This window comes from Phoxinus phoxinus, assembly GCF_949152265.1.
Source record: "Phoxinus phoxinus genome assembly, chromosome: 2".
Taxonomy (NCBI): domain Eukaryota; kingdom Metazoa; phylum Chordata; class Actinopteri; order Cypriniformes; family Leuciscidae; genus Phoxinus; species Phoxinus phoxinus.
Window position 1 is genome coordinate 11,867,359 of NC_136877.1, and position 22,144 is coordinate 11,889,502.

Consider the following 22,144-nt stretch of genomic DNA (forward strand, 5'->3'; position numbering starts at 1 on the left):
GTGTTCAAATATGTGTGTGTCTGTCTGCTTTCAGTATGGAGGAGTGTGAAGCACTCTGCACACGTATGGCCATCATGGTGAACGGACAGTTCAAATGCCTGGGCAGCATCCAGCACCTTAAGAGCAGGTGAGGGGGATGGTGTGTGTGTGTCTGTGTGTGTACCTGGTATTCCCTACGTCATGGGGACCAAATGTCCCCACAAGTATAGTAATACTAATACCAGTAACTCGGTATGTTACGCTTCAGTAAGCGCGGGGAGGGGCCTATAGACCCCTTTTGCGGCGACGTCACAATTACGTCACAGTGCTAGCTGGTTGCAAAACAGAGTGAAAACTGGAGGCGGCCAATACAAACCAGCACAGATTCGACTACATAATAAGGAGCTTAAATTACTATTATTATTATTAAATGTCATCTTGTTGTGTTGTTGGGTTCTAGAATCGAGTACAGGCTCCAATTTAAAATTTTATCGCATAATGTTTTCTGATTGTGATTATTTGTGAATCATCTATGATTGTTGTTTTGATTGATTGGGACTAGACTTTTTGAAGAACCTGGTAAGAAAGTCTAATCAAATACATAGTTACAAAATTAATATGCTGTATCTGGAATTTTTATTTCCAGAAAATATTCCCAAAATGTAAAATTGCACCGTAATGTCACTCTTTACATTGTCGTCTTCTGGCCTTGGCGCTGGCTAGGCTGAACTTCAGATCGTACCACAAGTCTTGTAGCCTACGTGGCCATTCAGCACATAGTTATAGGCATCAAAAGATGTATATGCCCTCAGTTTCTCTTTACGCTCAGTTTCTCTATCGGTTAGGTGTAGATGAGAGGCTTCTCAACTGGAGGTGGCGTTAACGTTAATCCTGTCAGATCGTCCATCCATTGACTGAGCGTGTACGGTTCGGCCAATCTGGTTCCGCCCGTAAAATTAACTTTTACAAATAACAATCGCGGTCCTGGACAGTGAGTGACCTTGCACATTAAGATAAAATCGGATTTTCTCCAGTCATTGTTAAAAAAACAAGCTAACAAAACTGGCAAACTAACGTTAGTGAAGCGGCCAGAGGGATCTTTCTGCAACCAACTAAGCTCCGCCCACAAAAAACGTCACCATGTTTACTAACTGAAAAGGGGTCTATAGAAACAGGTGACAGACAGAGCGCGCTGTTTGAAGTTTGAACTGAAGAGTCTACTCGTCCTGGCTGATGCTGCACGCTAAACGTGAATTTTTTTAAGCAACATGAAACGTTGAGTGTATACAGAGTATGCAGCACAAACTGTCCTGATAATATTTTAATATTCATAATACATTTTCAAATTAATCATTCAAAAGTTAAAATACCAACATAATTCAGGCCTTACATTTATTATGTGTCTGAATTTAGCTGCTCTCTCGCTCTCTTTGTTGTAATTAATGATTGTGGAGGTGTGGGCATTAATGAGTGAAGAGGCAATTAAGAGCTGCTCCCTTGATCGACCTCCTCCCTCTCTCTCCTTTATCTTTTCTTTCCGTGCCGTCTAATGGAGCAAAGCAGTGGGACAAGATCTACACCTCTCCATCAGCCAATGATTCTCGCTCCGTCTGCAGCCATTCTTTATTTAGTCCTTCCCCTGTTCTGTCGCTTCCCTTCCCTTCCTTTCTTCATCGTGTTCTTCCTCCTGCGGCGTGTTTCTGCTGCCATCTGTAGGACGCCGTCACTCACGCTGCGTTCGCGGGTCACAGTGTTCACTTCTCTCTACACTCTCAGCAGGAAACACACTTCACTTCATGTCGTCAAACACAGACAACGCTTGAGTTGCACACATTGAAGGTTTTCGGTGCATGATGTGCTTTAGTAAATAATTATAACTGGATGTATTTGACATGAACAGCATTTAGGAATAAATTTATCTGAATATATTCCTGCCAAAAAGGGCGATAATATCATGATTTGTCATTTTTATATTATATGCATTGGCTGATATTTCTTTTAATCAAAGTTCAAATTATTATTATTATTATTATATATTTTTTGGTAACAACTTTATAACACGTATACAGTTATAAATTACTTACAAATCATTAAAAATGTATTAGTTTAGTTAATTCAAAGGCAATGTATTCTCTACATTGTTAATACATTAATAGGCTATATACAAATAGTGAGTTCTTTATTATTTGTCACTGTAATTAACACTATTGTTTAATTGGCTAATAGAAAAGGAAATGTTAATTGGTTAGGAGTAAATAGTTCTCACTTTAAAATGGGAAAATGTCTTTAAGTGTTTTAAACCAACCTTTATTAGACATTAATTGAATTCATATTCAGTGTTCCTTAAAATGTTTACAAATACATTAAACACACACATTATATGTTGCCATATGTTGTGCAACATATAACTTTCCAGAGGCGTAATGGTTTTTATACTAACAATGTATAGACTATAATATATTAACTACGAATTAATCATAAACTTACAACTTACATTTACAATAAGGTCCTATTAGTAAACGTTAGTTAATTAACTCATTAACTAACAATGAACAATACATTTGTTACAGTGTTTGTTCATCTTTGTTTACATTAGTAAACAAAAAAAGCAACTGCTACTGTATATTTTTAGTTTGTTAGTTATGTTTTAATGATGTATTAGTAAATGTTGAACATAACACTAACTAAGATGAATAAATCCTTTTGTAACACTTTATAATAACTGCACGCTATTAAGCATTAGTTAAGCATTAGTAAACAGTTAATTTGTCATTTATAGAGCATTAATAGACATTAATAATCACTTTATAAATAAAGCTATAAATGCTTTGTTCTTGATTTATAAGCATCTATAATGTGTTTAATAATTGTATTTTCATGATCAATTTATAATTTCTAAATGAAGTATTGCATTATTTTTGTATAAATGTAAAAAAAAATTATTAGTATTAATAATTTACTTACCATTTCTAAGTGATATTATGAACCACTGACAACTCCTAAATAACTGGTTTGTAAATAATGCAATACTTCATCTAGAAACTATAAATTGATCATTAGTAAAGTAGGAAATTACAATTATTAAACACATTATAGATATGCTTATAAATCAAGAACAAAGCATTTTTAGCTGTATTTATGAACTGCTTATTAATGTCTAATTATTTATAAATGACAAATTAACTGTTTACTAATGCTTAACTAATGATTAATAGCGCACAGTTATTATAAAGTGTTACCAATGCTTTAGAAGTATTGTCCATTGTTAGTTCATGTAAATAGTGTAATTTTATATAAGCCAATATATCGGTTGTAAGGCCAACAACAGTTTCCGATAAGCAGGTGAAGGAGTACTGCGTGTTCTGTCTTTTCAGTGTGGCAAAGTAGTTTCATTTTAAATGTACTTATATCTGACTCCATTCGAAACCTCGAATTTAGGTTGGAATGCCAATTAGATATTGGTCATTGGTCATTTAGATGAAAATTTATCTAGACACTTGATTATTCTATTTAACTCTGTTGAAATTGCACTCGTTCATTTGGAAACCAATGTTGCTTTTCGCGCCGGCTATTTACCACAGATCCCACGATCACACATTCACCACTTGGTCACTTGGCGCTCTCATGCTTGCTCTCTCTAAAAGTATTTTGTTTACTTCCCATAGATCTGTAAAGACTTGAATGAAAGTTACACTAGTCAGAAGTCATGGCCACTACTACAGATAAGCTTACCAACATTTCTTTCTCTGATAGTAGCGGTTTGGTCATGCCATGGTTTCACATGTTAATAAACCGAGGTAAAGCTCACCCTATTTAGGTTAGTCGAGCAACATTCTGTTGTCCTGAATGGAAATTCTCTTTATTAGACGTTCATAGTACACTTGAACCACTGGCGAAACCATTGTCTGAAGGACACTCAGCATTATGGCTGCATTATTATCTGCCTACAATTCACCTTGAGCCTCTTGGAACATTTCTGTAAATACTTTAAAGGATTAGTTCACTTTTTAAAAAACTTTTGCTGATAATTTACTCACCCCCATGTCATCCAAGATGTCCATGTCTTTCTTTCTTCAGTCGAAAAGAAATTAAGGTTTTTAATGAAAACATTCTAGACACCAGACGATGCATAAGGGTCTTATCTTGCGAAACGATCGCTCATTTCAAAAATAAATAAAAAAGTTTAAGTTTTATAAGCACAAATGCTCGCCTTGCTCTGTTGTGTAATGCACGTTTGTAACGTCACGTAATACGCAATTACGTTCAAAAGGTCACGGTTGACGTAGCCGGAAGTAACGGTACAGAGTCAGTGTTTACGAGTTGAACGCGCAAACTAAGTCAATATTAGAAGATATTAGTGATAAACATTCACACGTTATGAAACACATTGACGAGAAAAACACGTCAATACATCTAATATAGTAAAAACAAAAACAAAGCATACCTCCGTTTGCTGTAAAAACGTACTGGGCACAGCCGACATTTTCAGATAACGGCGATCTCCTTGCTGGGAGGGTTTGAAATCATCGTTGAAAAAGTGATCACTGCACACTCTATTACTTATTATAGCATGTGCAGGTGTGTTGATATCCAAGTGCAGCGCGAGCAGCCACAGTTTCAATCGCTCAGGATTGTGTATAGGAAATCTATGAAAAGTTAAAAATGTCTGTCCTGACGAAAAAGTTCTTTTAGCCTTTATAATATTAATACACCCAGGATACGCACACGAAATGGGCATTTTAAAAAATAAACTGACAAAAAGACATTTGAATATGTGTATATGTTCCTCCTTCCTCACATTGGTAAACACTGACTCTGTACCGTTACTTCCGGCTACGTCAACCGTGACCTTTTGCACGTAATTGCGTATTACGTGACGTTACAAACGTGCATCACACAAAAGAGCAAGGCGAGCATTTGTGCTTATAAAACTTAAACTTTTTTATTTATTTTTGAAATGAGCGATCGTTTCGCAAGATAAGACCCTTATTCATCGTCTGGTGTCGTTTAAAGCCATTTGAAGCTGCACTAAAACTGTCATTTTGACCTTGAACCGTTTGGTACCCAATACATTACATTGCATGGAGAAAAATCCTAGAATGTTTTCATCAAAAACCTTAATTTCTTTTCGACTGAAGAAAGAAAGACATGGACATCTTGGATGACATGGGGGTGAGTAAATTATCAGCAAAAGTTTTTTAAAAAGTGAACTAATCCTTTAAGACCAAGACGAAACATTCAAGTGAGACGGGAACCTACAATAGGAGTTTCCATTAATTGCTGGGTAGTTTACACATTTGGGGACAGAAGGTAATTTGCATGAAAACCTTGGCAGAGAATCCACCCTCCTCTGCAAGGTATCTCTAAACTTTTAGAATCTCTTACCTTTTGCTTTACTTCTGTGGGGATGAGACCATTGTATCAGTCGCACTGAGATATAGATTTTTGGGTGAATTTCAGGTGATCTCAGCATGTGGAGAGAAGAGATGGGGGAAGAGGGGGTGAAGGGAAGGAAATGTAGATTAAGACAATACTGAGGTGATTGACACAATGTGAGTGTGTCTCGGATGGGGATGCTAATTTTGCAAGACAGAGTGTAAATGTTAATTTTCATTGTTCTCTCAGAGAGTAGTCCTCTCTTGGTCTAGATAGTTCGGCATCAGTCTTAAAGGATTAGTTTACTTTCCAAAAAAAATTTGCTGGTAAATTATTCACCCCGATGTCATCCAAGATATCCATGTCTTTCTTTCTTCAGTTGAAAATAAATTAAGGTTTTTGAGGAAAACATTCCAGGCTCTTTATACACAGAATGGACTTCAATGGCAACTATCTTTCCCAATGTTCAAAAGAAGGTTCAAATGTCCGTCTCAATGCAGCTTCAAAGTCTCTACACGATCCCAGTCGAGAAATAAGGGTCTTATCTAGCGAAACGAATCGGTCGGATATTCTTAATCGGTCATTTTCTAAAAAAAAAAGTATTATTTATATACTTTTTAACCACAATTGTTCATCTTGTGCTGGTCTGCGACGCACCACGTATTACGTAATCACGTTGGAAAGGTCACGTTCAATCAATCAATCTAAGTTATTTGTCTGTGTACTCCGGTTCAAAAAAGTAGGGAAGGGCGAAAAACTCCTCTCATTTTCTCCTCCAACTTCAAAATCGTCCGACACCTTTGTTTTCATTTATTTTTATTATTATTATTTATTTTTTCCGTGACCTTTCCAACGTGATGACGTAATGCATGGCGCGTCGCAGACCAGCACAAGACAAACAAACATTTTTTTAGAAAATGACCGATTCGTTTCGCTAGATAAGACCCTTATTTCTCGACAGGGATCGTGTAGAGACTTTGAAGCTGCATTGAGACGGACATTTTAACCTTTTTTTGAACATTAGGATAGATGGTTGCCATTGAAGTCCATTCTGTGTATAAAGAGTCTGGAATGTTTTCCTCAAAAACCTAAATTTCTTTTCGACTGAAGAAAGAAAGACATGGACATCTTGGATGACATCGGGGTGAGTAAATTATCAGCAAAACATGTTTTGAAAGTGAACTAATCCTTTAAAACATCACCCATCAAAAATTCTTATCACTCGACCACTAGAATATTTGCTACGTGTATTTCCTAAAGCAGTCCGTGTTGTTGGTGTCAGTGCTGCTGTTTGAGTGCTGATCTAAACTCTTTATTGTCTCCGCTCTTCACATGATTGATACAGCAAAGTGAGGGCAACTTTGTCTTTGTCTCCGCTGACATTTTAATTGTTGATTCCTCTTTATAGTGAGTGTGCTGTAGGTGTTGTAAGTGGATGAGTTATGCTCGTCTTGCTCTTCCAAACCTCATTTAAAAAATAAATAAATACAGGGACAGTTTGAAGATGAGATGACAAAACTGATTTCGAGAATCTGTTTCATTTTATATATATATAAAAAAAAAATACAAACTTGTTTTGTTAGCAAGTCAAAATCGTATCTATTTGTTTGTCGAAAAAGAGATTGTTATTCTATGACAGTTGTTCTTGCAAAGGCTCCATTTGTGAGATCAAAAATGCAGTTAAAACAGTAATATTGTGAAATATTATTGCGGTCACGTCTGGTTGCAGCAAAATGAAATAAAAGTGCAAGATTTAATTGCAGCAGTCTTCTCTTTATTAATCAAAACTAAATACTCTGTAATCACTGTCTTGAACCATGGGAACAGAACAACCAAACATAATAAGACGAGAACAGACCAAGAACTGAACAAAACGTCTCGGGTTACGTATGTAACCCTTGTTCCCTGAGAAAGTGAACGAGACACTGCGTCGGTTACGACACTAGGGGAACGCCCTTCAGCGTAGCGCGTCTGAATTTATGAATGAAACCGAATCCAATCCTATTGGCGTTGCGTGATGACGTAGAGTGTGACGGCATAAGCGGATGTACACAAAAGCACGCCGGCACACAGAAATGTCAGCTTTTGCTATGAAGCAAGTGCTCCAGGCGGGGTGAGGTGTGGCGAACCGACGCAGTGTCTCGTTCCCTTTCTCAGGGAACAAGGGTTACATACGTAACCCGAGACGTTCCCTTTCGAGGGAACTCGAACTGCGTCGGTTACGACACTAGGGGAACGAGATACCCACTATACCACAACGAACCCCGCTCATCCTAGTGTGAAGCTGTCTTCAGGCACAACTTAGGACGAAAGCACTCGTGCACCGGGTGTAGAGGGAAGGTCCAGACTGTAAAACCTCATGAATGTGTGCGGAGTGGCCCAGCCAGCCGCCTCACATATGTCATGGATAGAAACCCCTGAAAGGAGGGCTCTAGAGGACGCCATGCCTCTGGTGGAGTGAGCCCTCACGGCCATAGGTGAAGGCAAATTGCGCACCTGATAGGCCAGGGAAATAGTCTGAACGATCCAGTTGCTGATGGTCTGTTTAGAGGCGGGAAGCCCCTTCTTGGGCGACCCAAAACACACCAGCAACTGGTCTGACTTCCGCCATGAGGAGGACCTCCGGATATAACACTGCAGTGCTCTGACAGGGCAGAGCAGATGAAGTCTCTCCTCATCCGCCGTCACGTGAGGTGGAGGATGAAATGCCTGCAGAACCATAGGCCGTGCCACATTAGATGGCACTTTGGGCAAATAGCCGGGCCTGGGATGTAAGATGGCCTTAACGTTGCCTGGAGCAAACTCCAAGCACCCATTGGAAATAGAGAGCGCCTGGAGATCTCCTACCCTCCTCAGAGAAGTAATGGCCAACAAAAAGACCACCTTAAACGAAAGGTTCTTGGCCTCAGCCGACTCCAGTGGTTCGAAGGGGGCCTCGGCCAGCCCTTCGAGAACCACTGCCAGGTCCCAAGAGGGAACCCTGGTGCGAGTCGCAGGTCTCATCCTCCAGGCTCCACGGAGGAAGCGTACGACCAGGTGATGCCTCCCCAGAGGACCATCACTCAGAGGAGCGTGGAAAGCCGCAATGGCAGCCACATAAACCTTGAGTGTGGACGGGGTAAGCCCGGCAGAAAAGCGGTCTTGGAGAAACTCCAGTACTGAAGCCACTGGGCAGTTAACTGGGTCCAAATCACGCTCTCTGCACCAAATGGAAAATACATTCCACTTAAGGCCGTATAACTTCCTCGTGGAGGGAGCTCTGGAAGTTAATATGGTTTCGACCACTCCAGCTGACAGGCCGGCTTCTAGGTACTGTGCCCCCTCAGGGGCCAGACCCACAGTTTCCACAGCTCGGGTCGAGGGTGGAGAACTAAGCCCTCCGCCTGGGACAGCAAGTCCCTCCTCAGAGGGATCTGCCATGGCGGGCCTGCCAGGAGTGAAATGATGTCCGAGAACCATACTCGGGCCGGCCAAAACGGGGCTACTAGGAGTAGACTGACTCCGTCTCGACGGACCCTTTCCAGAACTGCTGGGAGCAGAGCGATCGGGGGGAAAGCATACAGACGTAGCCTCGGCCACGTCTGTACTATGGCATCCAGCCCCAGTGGGGCTGGGTGCGTGAGGGAGAACCACAGTGGACAGTGTGTCGTCTCTCGAGACGCAAACAAGTCCACTTCCACCGGGCCGAACCTCTCGCATATCAACTCCACCGTCTCGGGGTGGAGTCTCCATTCCCCGGGCCTCAGCCCCTGCCTCGACAGTACGTCTGCTCCCTGATTCTGGTCCCCCGGGACATACATCGCCCTGAGAGACGATAGTCTCCGCTGGGACCACAGGAGGATCTGATGCGCCAGTCTGCACAGAGGGCGCGACCTCAGACCCCCCTGGCGGTTCAAATAAGACACCACCGACGTGTTGTCGGTTCTCACAAGGACATGGCGACCATGGAGGTCTGGCAGGAAGCTCCTCAGAGCCCGGAACACCGCCAACATTTCTAGGCAATTTATGTGCCAAGAGGAATGATGGTCCTGCCAGAGGCCTCTCGTAAAACGGCCGTCCATGACCGCGCCCCAGCCCATGAGGGAGGCGTCTGTCGAAATAGATACTCGGCGACATAACGCTCCCAATTTGGGACCCTGGGACAGGAACCAAGGCTTCTTCCAAATTGACAGGGAACGAAGGCATCTGCGCGTAACCCTTATCAAGCGGAATGGGTTTCCCCTCGGGGAAAACCCCTTGGTTCTCAACCACCACTGTAAGGCTCTCATGTGTAGCAGGCCAGAAGGTATCACGCTGGACGCTGCTGCCATGAGACCCAACACTCTCTGAAAGTGTTTGACAGTGACGGCCTGGCCTAGCTTTATCCTGGACACTGTGGTCAGGATGGACTCGATCCGAGCCGGAGACAACTGAGCCCGCATCGTGACCGAGTCCCACACCACTCCCAGGAACGTAGTTCTCTGGGCTGGCGTCAACACGCTCTTTTTCGTGTTGAGTCTTAACCCCAGGCTTTGGATGCGGGCGAGGACGACATCTCGATGCCGAATCGCCAGCTCTCGCGACTGGGCCAATATCAACCAGTCGTCGATGTAATTTAGCACCCTGATGCCCTCGAGCCTCAGGGGTGCTAGAGCTGCATCCATACACTTGGTAAAAGTGCGAGGGGAAAGTGCTAGGCCGAACGGAAGAACCCGATATTGGTAAGCTTCGCCCCCGAAAGCAAACCTCAGGAACTTCCTGTGAGATGGAAGGATGGAGATGTGGAAGTAGGCGTCCTTTAGATCTATCGTGACAAACCAATCCTCGGATTGAATTTGACTCACGATGATGGGAATAGTGAGCATCTTGAACCTGAATCTCCTCAGAGACCGATTCAGATGCCTCAGATCTAAAATTGGACGCAACCCTCCATCCTTCTTTGGAACTATGAAGTACCGGCTGTAGAACCCGGACTCCCTGTCTGGTGGGGGAACACACTCTATGGCCCCTTTTTCCAGCAGCGAGTGAACTTCCTGTTCCAACACTAGACCCTGCTCTGGGTGCACTGAAGTCCAGACCACCCCGTTGAATTTTGGTGGGCGGACCCGGAACTGCAGTCTGTACCCAGTTCTTACAGTGCGCAGCACCCAAGGAGAAATGTTCGCGAGGTTTTGCCATGCCTCTGCAAAATTCACCAAGGGAACCAGCCCCTCGGGGCTGGTGTCCAGTGTTTTGTGCAGGTCTTTGACGGCCCCCTGAAGCGGAGAACCGGCAGGGGAGAACCGACAATGACCCACAGTGTGCGAACCTGAACACTGACTGACTGCAAGCCCTCGGGGCAGACAGACCAGTGTGTGCTCGCTGGGAGCTAGCGTGTCCCGAAGCGTCAGAGACGGCGGGATACTGACGCCAGCTTCCCGAGGGCCCAGCGAGAGAGGGGACCACAATCGCTCTCTCTCGGGGGGGGCGGCCCTTTGAGGTCTCGTAAGAGCTAGGACCTCTTTCCCTTAGCCTTCCTGGACTGAAGGACGGTCCTCAGATCCGCCCTCTCAGGTGGCTGCGGGTACGAGCGACGTCTAGAGTCCCAAGCTTTTTTAGGGGGAGCTCTAGAGGCGACACTCGCTTTCTGTGCCTGGCGATGAGAGGAACTGGTAGACGGCTGTGGCTGTTCTCTAGCAGCCGCCCTCCTGGACCTTGAACGGCGAGGGAGATATTGTTTAAAAGCTTCGCCCTGCTTTTTAACATCCTGAAACCTGTCAACCACGGCGTTAACGGCTTCTCCAAACAGACCCGAGGTTGAAACAGGCGCATCAAGGAGGAAGGTCCTGTCCTTCTCCTTAATGCCAGACAGGTTGAGCCACAGATGTCTCTCCGTGGTTACCAGAGCTGACATGGAGCGACCGATGGCACGGGCCGTCTCCTTGGTAACCCGGAGGGACAAATCTGTGGCCCTGCGAAGCTCCGCAATATCCTCAACCGAGGGACCTTCGCCTTGGTCCATGTCCCTCAACAGGTCGGCTTGGTACGCCTGCAAAATAGCCATCGTGTGCAGGCTCGCACCAGCCCGACCTGCCGCCATATACGCTCTGCCCACCAAAGCTGATGTGGTGCGGCAAGGCTTAGAAGGCAGCGCCGGTGTCTTCAGGGATGACGCAAGGTCGGGTGAAAGGTAGCTAGCTAGTGCTTCCTCAACCCGAGGCATCATCCCGTATCCCTTATCCCTAGCCCCCACGACATTACTGTAGTTTAAAATCGGGGGGTTAGACAGGCGCGCAGAAAATGGCCTGTTCCAAGATTTACACAACTCATTGTGTAAATCCGGGAAGAAAGGGAGAGACCGGCGTGAAGGTTGCGTGCGGGGCTGCAGGAAGCGCTCATCAAGCTTGCTTTTAGGACGCGCTTCCTGCCTTTCCTGTGGCCAAGAAATATCAAGCTTGGCCACAGCCCGTGTTAAAACCTCCACTAACTCACCATAGCTGGGTGCAGGCTGAACAGTACTGTGTCTTTCACTTAGATCCCCCTCCTCAACATTAATCACATCTAATTCCTCGGAATCAGAGAGGTGTAAAACTGCATCATCCCGAGCGGGAGAAGCCGCGAGGCGGGCTCCCGAGCGGGAAATAGGGGAACCTGAACTCTCAGACGAAGAGTGGGAAAGTGCCTCGGCAGTCCCACTGTCGTCTAAAAGATCTCTCTGCGATCCCCACGATGCGAGGCGCCGCATTGCCCCGGCAGATGCGGGACCCGTACCGCGGGGAGAACGCATTTGGCCATCCTCGGAAAACAAAGCCAACCGAGAACGCAGCACTCTCACTGACATCAACTCACAGTGAGCGCAAGCAGCCCCCTCGAGAGCTGCTTGAGCGTGCTGCCTTCCCAGACAAGACACACACATTTCGTGTGTATCCCCAGCCGTGAGAAAGCGTGGGCATGGGAACACACATTTAGAAAACTGTTCACTTGCCATGATGAGACGAAATATAGGATATAAACTTTCTTTTCAAATGATTCGCTAGTTCAACACACACACAGAGCGCTTGCTGAATAGTAAAAAGCTGACATTTCTGTGTGCCGGCGTGCTTTTGTGTACATCCGCTTATGCCGTCACACTCTACGTCATCACGCAACGCCAATAGGATTGGATTCGGTTTCATTCATAAATTCAGACGCGCTACGCTGAAGGGCGTTCCCCTAGTGTCGTAACCGACGCAGTTCGAGTTCCCTCGAAAGGGAACCCAGGGTACATACAGATCAAACTATTCGACCTAATGAGACACAGCTGACATATCTAACCAATGGTTACAATGAGTAACCAAGGAGACTAACCAGGAGCAGGAAGGAACCAAAGAAAACAGAGAACAGAGCAAAAAACAAAACATAACCCTGAATATATTTTAAAATGTAATTTATCCCTGTGATCAAAGCTGAATTTTCAGCATCATTACTACAGACTTCAGTGTCACATGATCCTTCAGAAATCATTCTAATATGCTGATTTGCTGCTCAAGAAACATTCCTTTATTATCAATGTTGAAATCAGTGCTGCTTCATATTTTTGTGGAAATCATGATTTTGTTCAGGATTATTTGATGAATAGGTTTAAAAGAACTGAATTTATTTGAAACTGGACATTATAAATGTAATTTGTAACATTATAAATGTTAATAAATGTGTATAAATTCACATTAAAATAAATTAGCGTAATGTGTACAATATGTATTCATCCTAAAAAAGTATTTCCGAAGGTGATGTTGTGTAGTACTGATGTGCGCGGTAAAAATTTTTTATTTTGGATTGATATATGATGTTCACTTCCTGTAATCGGCCGAATGAGCATTAAGGAATCTCATTAAAAATGGCCAAAAACTTCTCTTCACATATAGCTTAAACGCTCCCGTGTAGCACAAACACACACACACACACCGGCCATTATCATAGTGTGCTTTTATTTTATTATTTTGAGAGAGAGTGGTTACTCCGATAAAATCATATTGATGCTGAGTGTTCATAAACACAAACCCTAGAGTAAACACACAAACACACCTCTACACCTTCATCAGCTCCAAAACAAACACAATTAAACAGCTGTCCAATAAAAGCACCTGTAAGCCTGTCAGTCACCAATCAAATCGCTCCATTACTAGAGTCACCGTGCTTAGTGAGTGAGTTTTTCATACAATTCACACAGTCTGTCTGTGCGTGTGTATTGATCTCACACATTTGTGTCTCTGTTCTTTAACAAGAAGGATGAAAGCACTAGAGTGCTTCTAATGTACGTCAGTGATGTTAAGAGCGGAGGAAGTTTTTATAAGGCCAGTGACATTTTGCAACAATCTACTGCGGCACACTTTACACAGACTATAAATCTGCATCTACTTTTCACGGATTCACTGTTTTGAAGGATGAAAATGTAGACGCTGTTTCTCTCTGAAGCGTTAGAGGAGCATGTGTAACGCGTGCAAACCCATGTGACTATTTCTTTTATGCAATGGAAAAGGAAGTAAATGTGGACTAAATAACTACAACTTCTGTAGAACTAGGCTACTGTAGTTTATGCTAGTTGTGTTATATTCTTAAATTATTCTCAAATGATGCTGTCTACATGTCTTCTGAAGCCATAAATGGAAGTCAGTTTAGGCCTCACACAAAAAAAAAAGAGTAATTGCAACTATTTCTCACAATTCTGAATTAGCATTTTGTAATTCAGATTTTTTTTCTCAGAGTTGAAACTTCTTATCTCACAATTCTTTTTATTTCTCGTCATTTTGAATTTAGTATCTCGCAATTCAGATTTTGTCGCAAAATTTGAAGTTTATTACAATTATTTATTTCTCACAATATTTAGCCATCAGCTTGAAATTCGGACGATTTCTCACAATTCTGACGTAGTTTTCTTTTAAAGTAAGCCTAGTTTTATGTATTAAACTCGCAGTTCTGAGGAAAAAAGTCATAATTGCAAGATGTAAACTTTGAATTTTGTGAATAAATGTCATAATTTAATGTGAGATGTCAACTCTGAAAATAATATTCATAATTGTGAGATGTTAACTTAGAATTCCAAGAATGAAAGTCATAATTGTGAGATAGAAACTCGCAGTTCTGAGGAAAAAAGACCAAATTGTTATTACCATAAATATTACCACAAAATTGAGAGATAAACTTAAAAATGAGAAGTAAATCCAAAGTTATGTGTAAAAAAATATAGATGTATTTGCAGAGTTCAGCACTGAACACAAAAAAGAGTCCTGCTTTATCAGTCCTTATGCAGGCACATCCCAGGAACTTTTTTCTTTGAAGTTTGTGGCAATTTTATTGAACCTGCATGAAATGATTTCTGATGGATACTATGTTATTTGATTCCATATTGTGAATAAAGTTAACGCTTTGACTCCATGCTCGTGTGTGTTGCAGATTCGGGGAAGGTTACACACTCATCGTTCGTGTGAGTGCCGATCAGACCGACATGTGCGTGGTGGAGTCATTTGTGCGGGACACGTTTCCTGGCAGCACTTTGAAAGAGAAACATCACAACACACTGCAGTACCAGATACCGCAGGGAGAGGGAACCCTCGCGCACATCTTCAGCCAGCTCAACAAAAACCAGCAGATGCTGGGGGTGGAGGATTACTCTGTGTCACAGACCACACTGGACCAGGTAAAACACTCACCGGACATATGAGAATTATATCTCTGATTTAAACATGAAAAAATAATAATATTTAGGCTATTCAATAGCTAGGCTAGTCTATCTAACAATGTACTAAATCTAACTATCAAACCACAGCAAATACTTGCCTAATATAAGTAAAAAGTTCTTACTGTAAGTAATAAAGTAAGCAGTCAGTAATAAAATAAGAATATAGAATCAAATTAAAATAGGACAAATAAATACAATAGAAAGAAACATATACAACCAGGGGTACAGGTTTTTTTCCGTTTTTGTTGTTGTTTGATTAACATTAATGACACAGACAGCAGCGGGTTTATTTTTATTTTTATTTTTTTTACCCAAACTGTTTGTTCACTCAAGATATAACTAAGATAGACATTTTTACATAATCATGCGTGTATTGACCGTTCAAGCGCAATAAGGCTAAATCAGCAGCCAGTCAGTTTTATTTCTCTCTTTCTCTCACTTTTCTTTTTTTCGGGAAAGTACTAAGCATGTGTGTATTTGACTGACACACTTGACATCTCTTTTCCCGGGCCTCCAGCTTCTCTTCAACTCCTTGATCTGCCGTCCTCGCTCACCACACACTTTACAGTAAACGCTCGTCGACTCCAGCAAATCATAATTTGCCCGTCCTGTCAGTGTGAAATGCTTTACTTTATCTTACATATCATCTGCAGTTTCTGCTCATACTGTTTGTTTCTGGTAGTAACGTTTAGTATATTCTGAAAAGACACTCTAGACCCTGGAAGTCCAGATTATCCATTAACGTCATACTCATAAAATGATCTTTATAACTCTGATTATGATCCCTTACACTTCCTTATCTATCCGAGTGCATTTCATCTGTGGTTTTCATATGCAGCAGGTCCATTACTGCCATCCGACGTCTTGTGAGAAATGAATCACATGCCAATATTGCTGGCAACTGTGCGACATAATGAACTGACGCTGAGGACGATGGCAGTACGACCCAAAAAGCTGACACTTGATGGGTTACTAGCAGGATTTGAAATTAACTTTTTCTCTCACCAGCCAGTATGGCTGCTAAATTAAGTTTGTGGAATTAAAAATTGTGCAATAAAATGAAACAAAAACAAAATTCTCAGTGACTTTAACTGCACAGAATTGATTCCGTTGTAGTGCATTAAAAGCAATGCATTTGAAAGAAATGACGGTGTGATGTCAGATAGATCAAGCCACTGTTTTTATTGGGTAGAAATGTCACAGCAGAAAAAGACAATGTCTGCATTGTTGAAAATAACTAAAAAGCAGTTTTAATATTTTGAATTAGCTTTTATTTTTCATGTTCATTTTAGTTTAATTTGAATCACTTTGTTATATGCTTTTGTCATTTTTTTACTTGCTATTAAAAAAAGGTCTAATTTTATTTTATTTCCATTTTAGTTTAGTTATAGTTTTTTAGTTTTTTCCAGTTCATAATTTTGGTTACTAAACTTAAACTAGGCAACATTTCTAATTTTCATTTAGTTTTTCCACTAATATTTATATGTTGTATTAATGTAGTAATAGTTTGTTTTAGTTTACGATAATAACCCTACCATAAGGACACTGAGATCATGACATTTAAATTGGAATTTAAAAAAAATTCCTCGTTTGATACATTTCTCTTTGTTTCTCTCAGGTTTTTGTGAATTTTGCGCGGCAGCAGCGTGATGAAGAGGACGGTGTGTTTGAGAACGCTGTGGATCTGAGTGATGAAGTACAAACATCAGCAACATAAATCAAACATCAGTCAGCAGAAATCAGAAGTTACAGGCACTTTATCACGGTTATTTTTTTATTTTACATCATGTGTAGGCCATCAAGATTTGATGATTTAGTTTAAAACATCCAACCAAAAATAGAAAAATAGAAAAACTCAGGGGTCGTTTTTATACAATATTTTAATCCAAAGAATTTATAATGAAATATGTGCTTAATTTGCACTGCGTAACATTAAATACTCCATATTTTTACTGATTAAGACTGAATGACTTATTTCCACAAACATTATATTTTTGTCCGGATTATATATGTAAAATTGCATTTTGTACTGAAGCAATATACTGAAGAACTAATAATTCACACTGTTTTTTTTGTGTGTTTTTTTGGGTGATTTTGGGTTTATTAGAGGAAGAACGGAGATACATTTCAGCTTTATTGTCAATTTATTTTCTAGTTGTCAGTTGTACTTATTGAAAGACCATATGCATTGATTTTTTCTTTTGTATCTCAGGATAAAATGTCATGCACTTTAGAGCAGCGTTTCCCAACCTTTTCTGTCTTATGTACCCATGCTACCACGTCAATAAGGCTCAAGTATATTTATTTTATACTGTAAGTCATATTTTCTGTTTCATAGATTTGTTGGTAACACTTTACAATAAGGTCCCATTAGTTAACTCATTAAGCAACACATCTGCTGAAGTATTTATGGTAACACTTTAGTTTAGGGGTTAAATTCTCAATTTCAACTATTGCTTATTAGCATGATATTACTAGGATATTGGCTGTTTATTAGTCCTTATAAAGCACATATTAATGTCTCATTCTGCATGACCATATTCTACATATCTTAATCCCACCCAATACCTAAACCTTCCAACTACCTTACTAAAATTAATCATTATTCATTTGGAGCTTATTGATGCAAAAGTCGTAATCTTAAGTGTTCGTTATCTTAACATTTGTTAAAAAAAAATACAAATGTTCATTGTTAGTTCATGCTAGCTGGTCCATTAAATAATATTAACAGATACAACTTTTGATTTTAATAATGTATTAGTAAATGTTTATATTAACGGTAACACTTTATAATAAGCATAGTGTAATAAAGTATTTACATATCATTTGGAAATAGTGAATTAATAGTTTATAAACTGTACATAATACATTAATAGACTATATAGAAATATTGAATTCTTCATTCATTTTCTATAGTCTATTAATGTTTTAAATGTTTAACTACAGTTTATAAATATTGATTAACTATGAATAATTTTCAAATAATTTGTAAGTACTTTATTACACTATACTTATTAAAAAAGTGTTACCAAATCAACATTAGCTGAGATTAATAAATTCTTAAGAAGTATTTCTCATTGTGACACGTTAACTAATGTAGTTAACTAATGTTACCAAATGGAACCTTATTGTAAAGTGTTACCGGTTTGTACAAGCAATTATCAAAATCAGATTTGTCCTTTAAGGGTACATGTACCTGTGGTTATGATTGACTGTTTGACGTGTCTGTGGGAAACACACTTTTGTAGGACAGAGAGGGACGTGATATATTCAACATGAAATGCAACGAGAATAATTTTTACCTCAAACACACAGAAGATCTCAGCACTTATCCGCTTTTAATCATGCCATTTATTCTGCATTCATATGATCTTATGAGTCTGCTGCTCAGATGTGTGTTCTTATTGCTTTATGCACTGACACGCATTAAACATTTGCACACTGCAGAGCCTCCGAGTTTCATTTCACAGATTCAACCTTTCCTACTGCAGTCAGATCCAAAGACACTCACTTCAGCCGATTCTCTCCATTTCTCACTGTTGTTCTTGAACTTCACTATTACAACTTCCAACTAGGAGCTGGTTTATTCCTGTAATGTAGTAACTTTTTACTTAAAAAAAAAAAAAAAAACTGTATATGCTTGTGGTGTATGCCATCAAGAAGAAGAGACTTTGTGAAGTCACTCACACAGGCCTATAATTGCGTAAAGAATGGTTGTAGCACATGTAAGCTGATGTTAAATGTCGAGGTTGCATTTAACTTACCCATTAGTGAGAACAAGTTCTCTTTTATGTAAAAGCACTCAAGTCTCGACTAGAGTTATAAAATTGCATGGGATGGGAATAACATGAAATGAGAGGGGAAACTATTTTAATAATTTTACAATAAACATTTGCCAGATGGATGCAAATGTTTCACAAGTGAATGAGAAAGCGTTAAAATATTATTTTTATTCCTCTCCCATCTCATATTTTTCAATCACCATATCCCCTTAGGGACTCCATACAGGTGAGTTTAATGTACATCAGGAAAAAATATTAATTAATTAGAAGAGAACAACAAAAAAGTGATGTGACGATTTTTGTACAATTATCAGAATATAATTATATGCAAATTCAGAGTCTTGCATTTTCAGAATTTATTCTATTGTCAAGAGCCCAGTCCCTAAGGAACATGGTAATGTGTGTGTGTATTATATATATATATATATATATATATATATATATATATATATATATATATATATATATATATATAAATGTTCCCTTTCAATGGAACTTTGAAACTGAAGAGTTTGGTTAATTTGATCCATATATGACAGCCTCTGAACTTGGTCAATACTAATCGTATATAAAGGCATTGGACTAAAGGCTTACATTTCTTCCCCATCGCAGAAACCACCACAGGTTCATCAATGGCGTCAAAATTATTAATTTGTTTGTTTGTTTGTTGATCACAAAGTACAAGGAAAACTAGGGTGCAGGGTGCATTTTATGTAAGATAAAAAATTTACTTTCAATACCGACCAGATACAATACTGATTTTTGCGGGAACTCATTTTTTTTTTTAATGTTTATCGTGTTTTGGAACCAAACTCTTCATATATATATATACGTTCCCCAAGGATCGGGTCCCGCTGTTGCTGAGGCACAGCAGCGACTTCAGACTTGGGGTTCGCAAATGGATCTATCAGTGGGGTTAGAGACGGGCCCAGCCTTATTTCTACCTTTACCTGATAGATCTAGTGCCTTCTCTCAGGGTCCGGAAGCACGGATTGCGGTTACTTCCGCCCCGATTGTGGCACCAATACTGCAGCTATCTAGTTCTGAGGAACTAGATGTTGTCAGTATTGAAGCAGGATATACTGAGGATTCACCACCTCAGTCTAATGCTTTTGAGGAGCTTGTTGAGGTTGTAACGAGAGCTGTGGAAAGATTAAGTCTCAACTGACCAGCTGATAAACAGGACGTTCGTACATGGAGACTCTTAGTGGCTGAGAGGTATCTATGGCTCAACCTGAGCAATTTAAAGGAGAAAGATAAAACCTTCCATATGGATGCACCCCTGTCACCTTCTGGCCTCTTCGACGACGCTGTTAACTCAGTCGTCGAGAGGTTTCAGGAGGCAGCCAAACAGGCGGCTGCATTCCAAAAACTCCCCCCCCTGCCGCTCTCATGTCTCCAGAGCTGCTGAGCAGGAGCAGCCCCAAACATCTAAAGGGCACTCAGAGCGGCTTACATCCCTGGGGCCCAGAATATAGGAGCAGACCATTCTACACTCCAGAGCTCCCTCCACGAGGAAACTGTATGCCTTGAAGTGGTCTAGAAGAACCACTAGACCATGAAGATGGTCTAGTGACCATCAGTTAGACCTGCCCGGTGTGTACAGTGCTGGAGTTCCTGCAGGAGCGGTTCTCTGCAGGTCTATCCCCATCCACTTTAAAGGTTTATGTGGTGGCCATAGGTGCTTACCACATTCCTTTGGGTGGAATGTCTTTGGGTAAAGAGCCTTTGGGATCTCTTTTTCTCCGTGGTACTCTGAGGCTGCACCTCGTACCAGGATGCCGACATGGGATCTAGCAATTATCCTTCAAGTCATTTCCCTGGCTCCCTTCGAGACATTGGAGGAGGTTCCGGCCAAGTTTCTCACGTTGAATGCGTTGTTCCTCCTTGCTATCACTTCTCTTAAAAGGATATGAGATTTGCGAGCACTGTTGGAATTTGCACCTGGCATGGTTAAAGCGTTCCTTCATCCTAGACCAGGCTACAGTATGTTCCAAAGGTCCCCACTAATGTGGCTAGATCTATTATGCTGCAGGCCTCCTGTCCTCCTGCTTTCCAAAATTCGGACCAGGAAAATAATAATTTTCCAGTCAGGGCGCTAGATGCCTACACTATGTCCACAGAGCTGTGGCGTATATCCGAACAGCTGTTCATATGTTTTGGGCCCCCTAACAAAGGGTTCCCTGCATCTAAGCAGAGAATAAGCAAGCGGGTGGTCGAGGCTATCTTACTTGATTATGAGTCAGTCAGACAGCCTTGACCTATGACTGTCCGTTCCCACTCTACTAGGAGTATGGCGGCCTTATGTCAGGAGTTGCTCTCCAAGATGTTTGTGATGCGGCAGGATGGTCCTCACCGCACACATTTGTAAGGTTCTACTCTTTGAACTTGGACTCTACATCAGGGTCCCAGGTGCTCTCGTCCTAGTGCTGCTCCTCGCGATTTCACACTGGACAGACACTTGGTGCTATGGTGGCGTTGGTATAGCGTTGGTCACCTTGCCATATCTCCTACGTGCCTGTCAGCGACTACTTCAGACTTTTACAAAGCTAGCGCTGCTGTCTTTTGGGCAGGCTTTATCATTTCCTGGTCCGTGACGTCACCAGCCTCTGACGTTCCGCCACACCATTGGACTGATTTCACATGTGCTTCAAGACGTCATCACGCAAAGCGTTCCCTCAGCGTCAATCGACGCAGAGTCTTGTTCCCTCTTCAGTTAACCGAGGTTACAGTCGTGAGAAGGTAGGAAAAGTACCAAAAAAAAGTCAAAATTTTTTTTATATCCTCCACACAACGACAAACAGTCCTCACACATGCGCTACAGGCTTGTTGACAAGTTAAATAGTTTTAACCTTCAATTATAGAGCTTTTCATTGCAACACTTATTTGGCTTTCTCTCTGAGATTAGTAAGGAATCAATTTATTATGAAAGATGAAAAACTATACAAATGTTTGAATTAAAGTATTACTTGTGATTATATAATGGATGGATTATCATTCTTGGAGTTATATCAAAGTTTTGGTAAATTATACAGCACTAGTGTTGACTGTCCCGGCAATAATCATTTTTATTTATCATTACACACTGCAGGCAATGATTCACTGACTGAATTCAAATTCTAAACGATTCTTGTGAGGAACATATTTTGTTGCTAGGGCAACTGTTTAAGTCACCTTGATACTGAGCCATTAACAACATTATATGAATGACCTTGGGGCAAACAATTTTGGCCATCATGCTAAATTACTTTACAATTATTTTAAACAAAGATTTTCTCTATTTTTCAAACAATCATTTAACTGGTAAAATACACCAAAGGACAACAATTTA

The 22,144-nt window shown here is 40.9% G+C and overlaps 1 protein-coding gene across 1 annotated transcript in view; it reads left to right on the forward strand.

Annotated features, from left to right (window-relative positions):
• The window catches only part of LOC306994465 (phospholipid-transporting ATPase ABCA1-like), a gene marked incomplete at its 5' end in the record, with an annotated part of 117,999 nt that extends 99,525 nt beyond the window's left edge, over positions 1 to 18,474 (forward strand). The window contains 3 exons of the mRNA XM_079604979.1: positions 35 to 127; positions 14,746 to 14,989; positions 16,650 to 18,474. Of these exons, the coding sequence (XP_079461105.1) occupies positions 35 to 127; positions 14,746 to 14,989; positions 16,650 to 16,748 (436 nt within the window). The 3' untranslated portion in view covers positions 16,749 to 18,474. The remainder of the gene's footprint in view (positions 1 to 34; positions 128 to 14,745; positions 14,990 to 16,649) is intronic.
• Between the last annotated feature and the right edge of the window lie 3,670 nt (positions 18,475 to 22,144).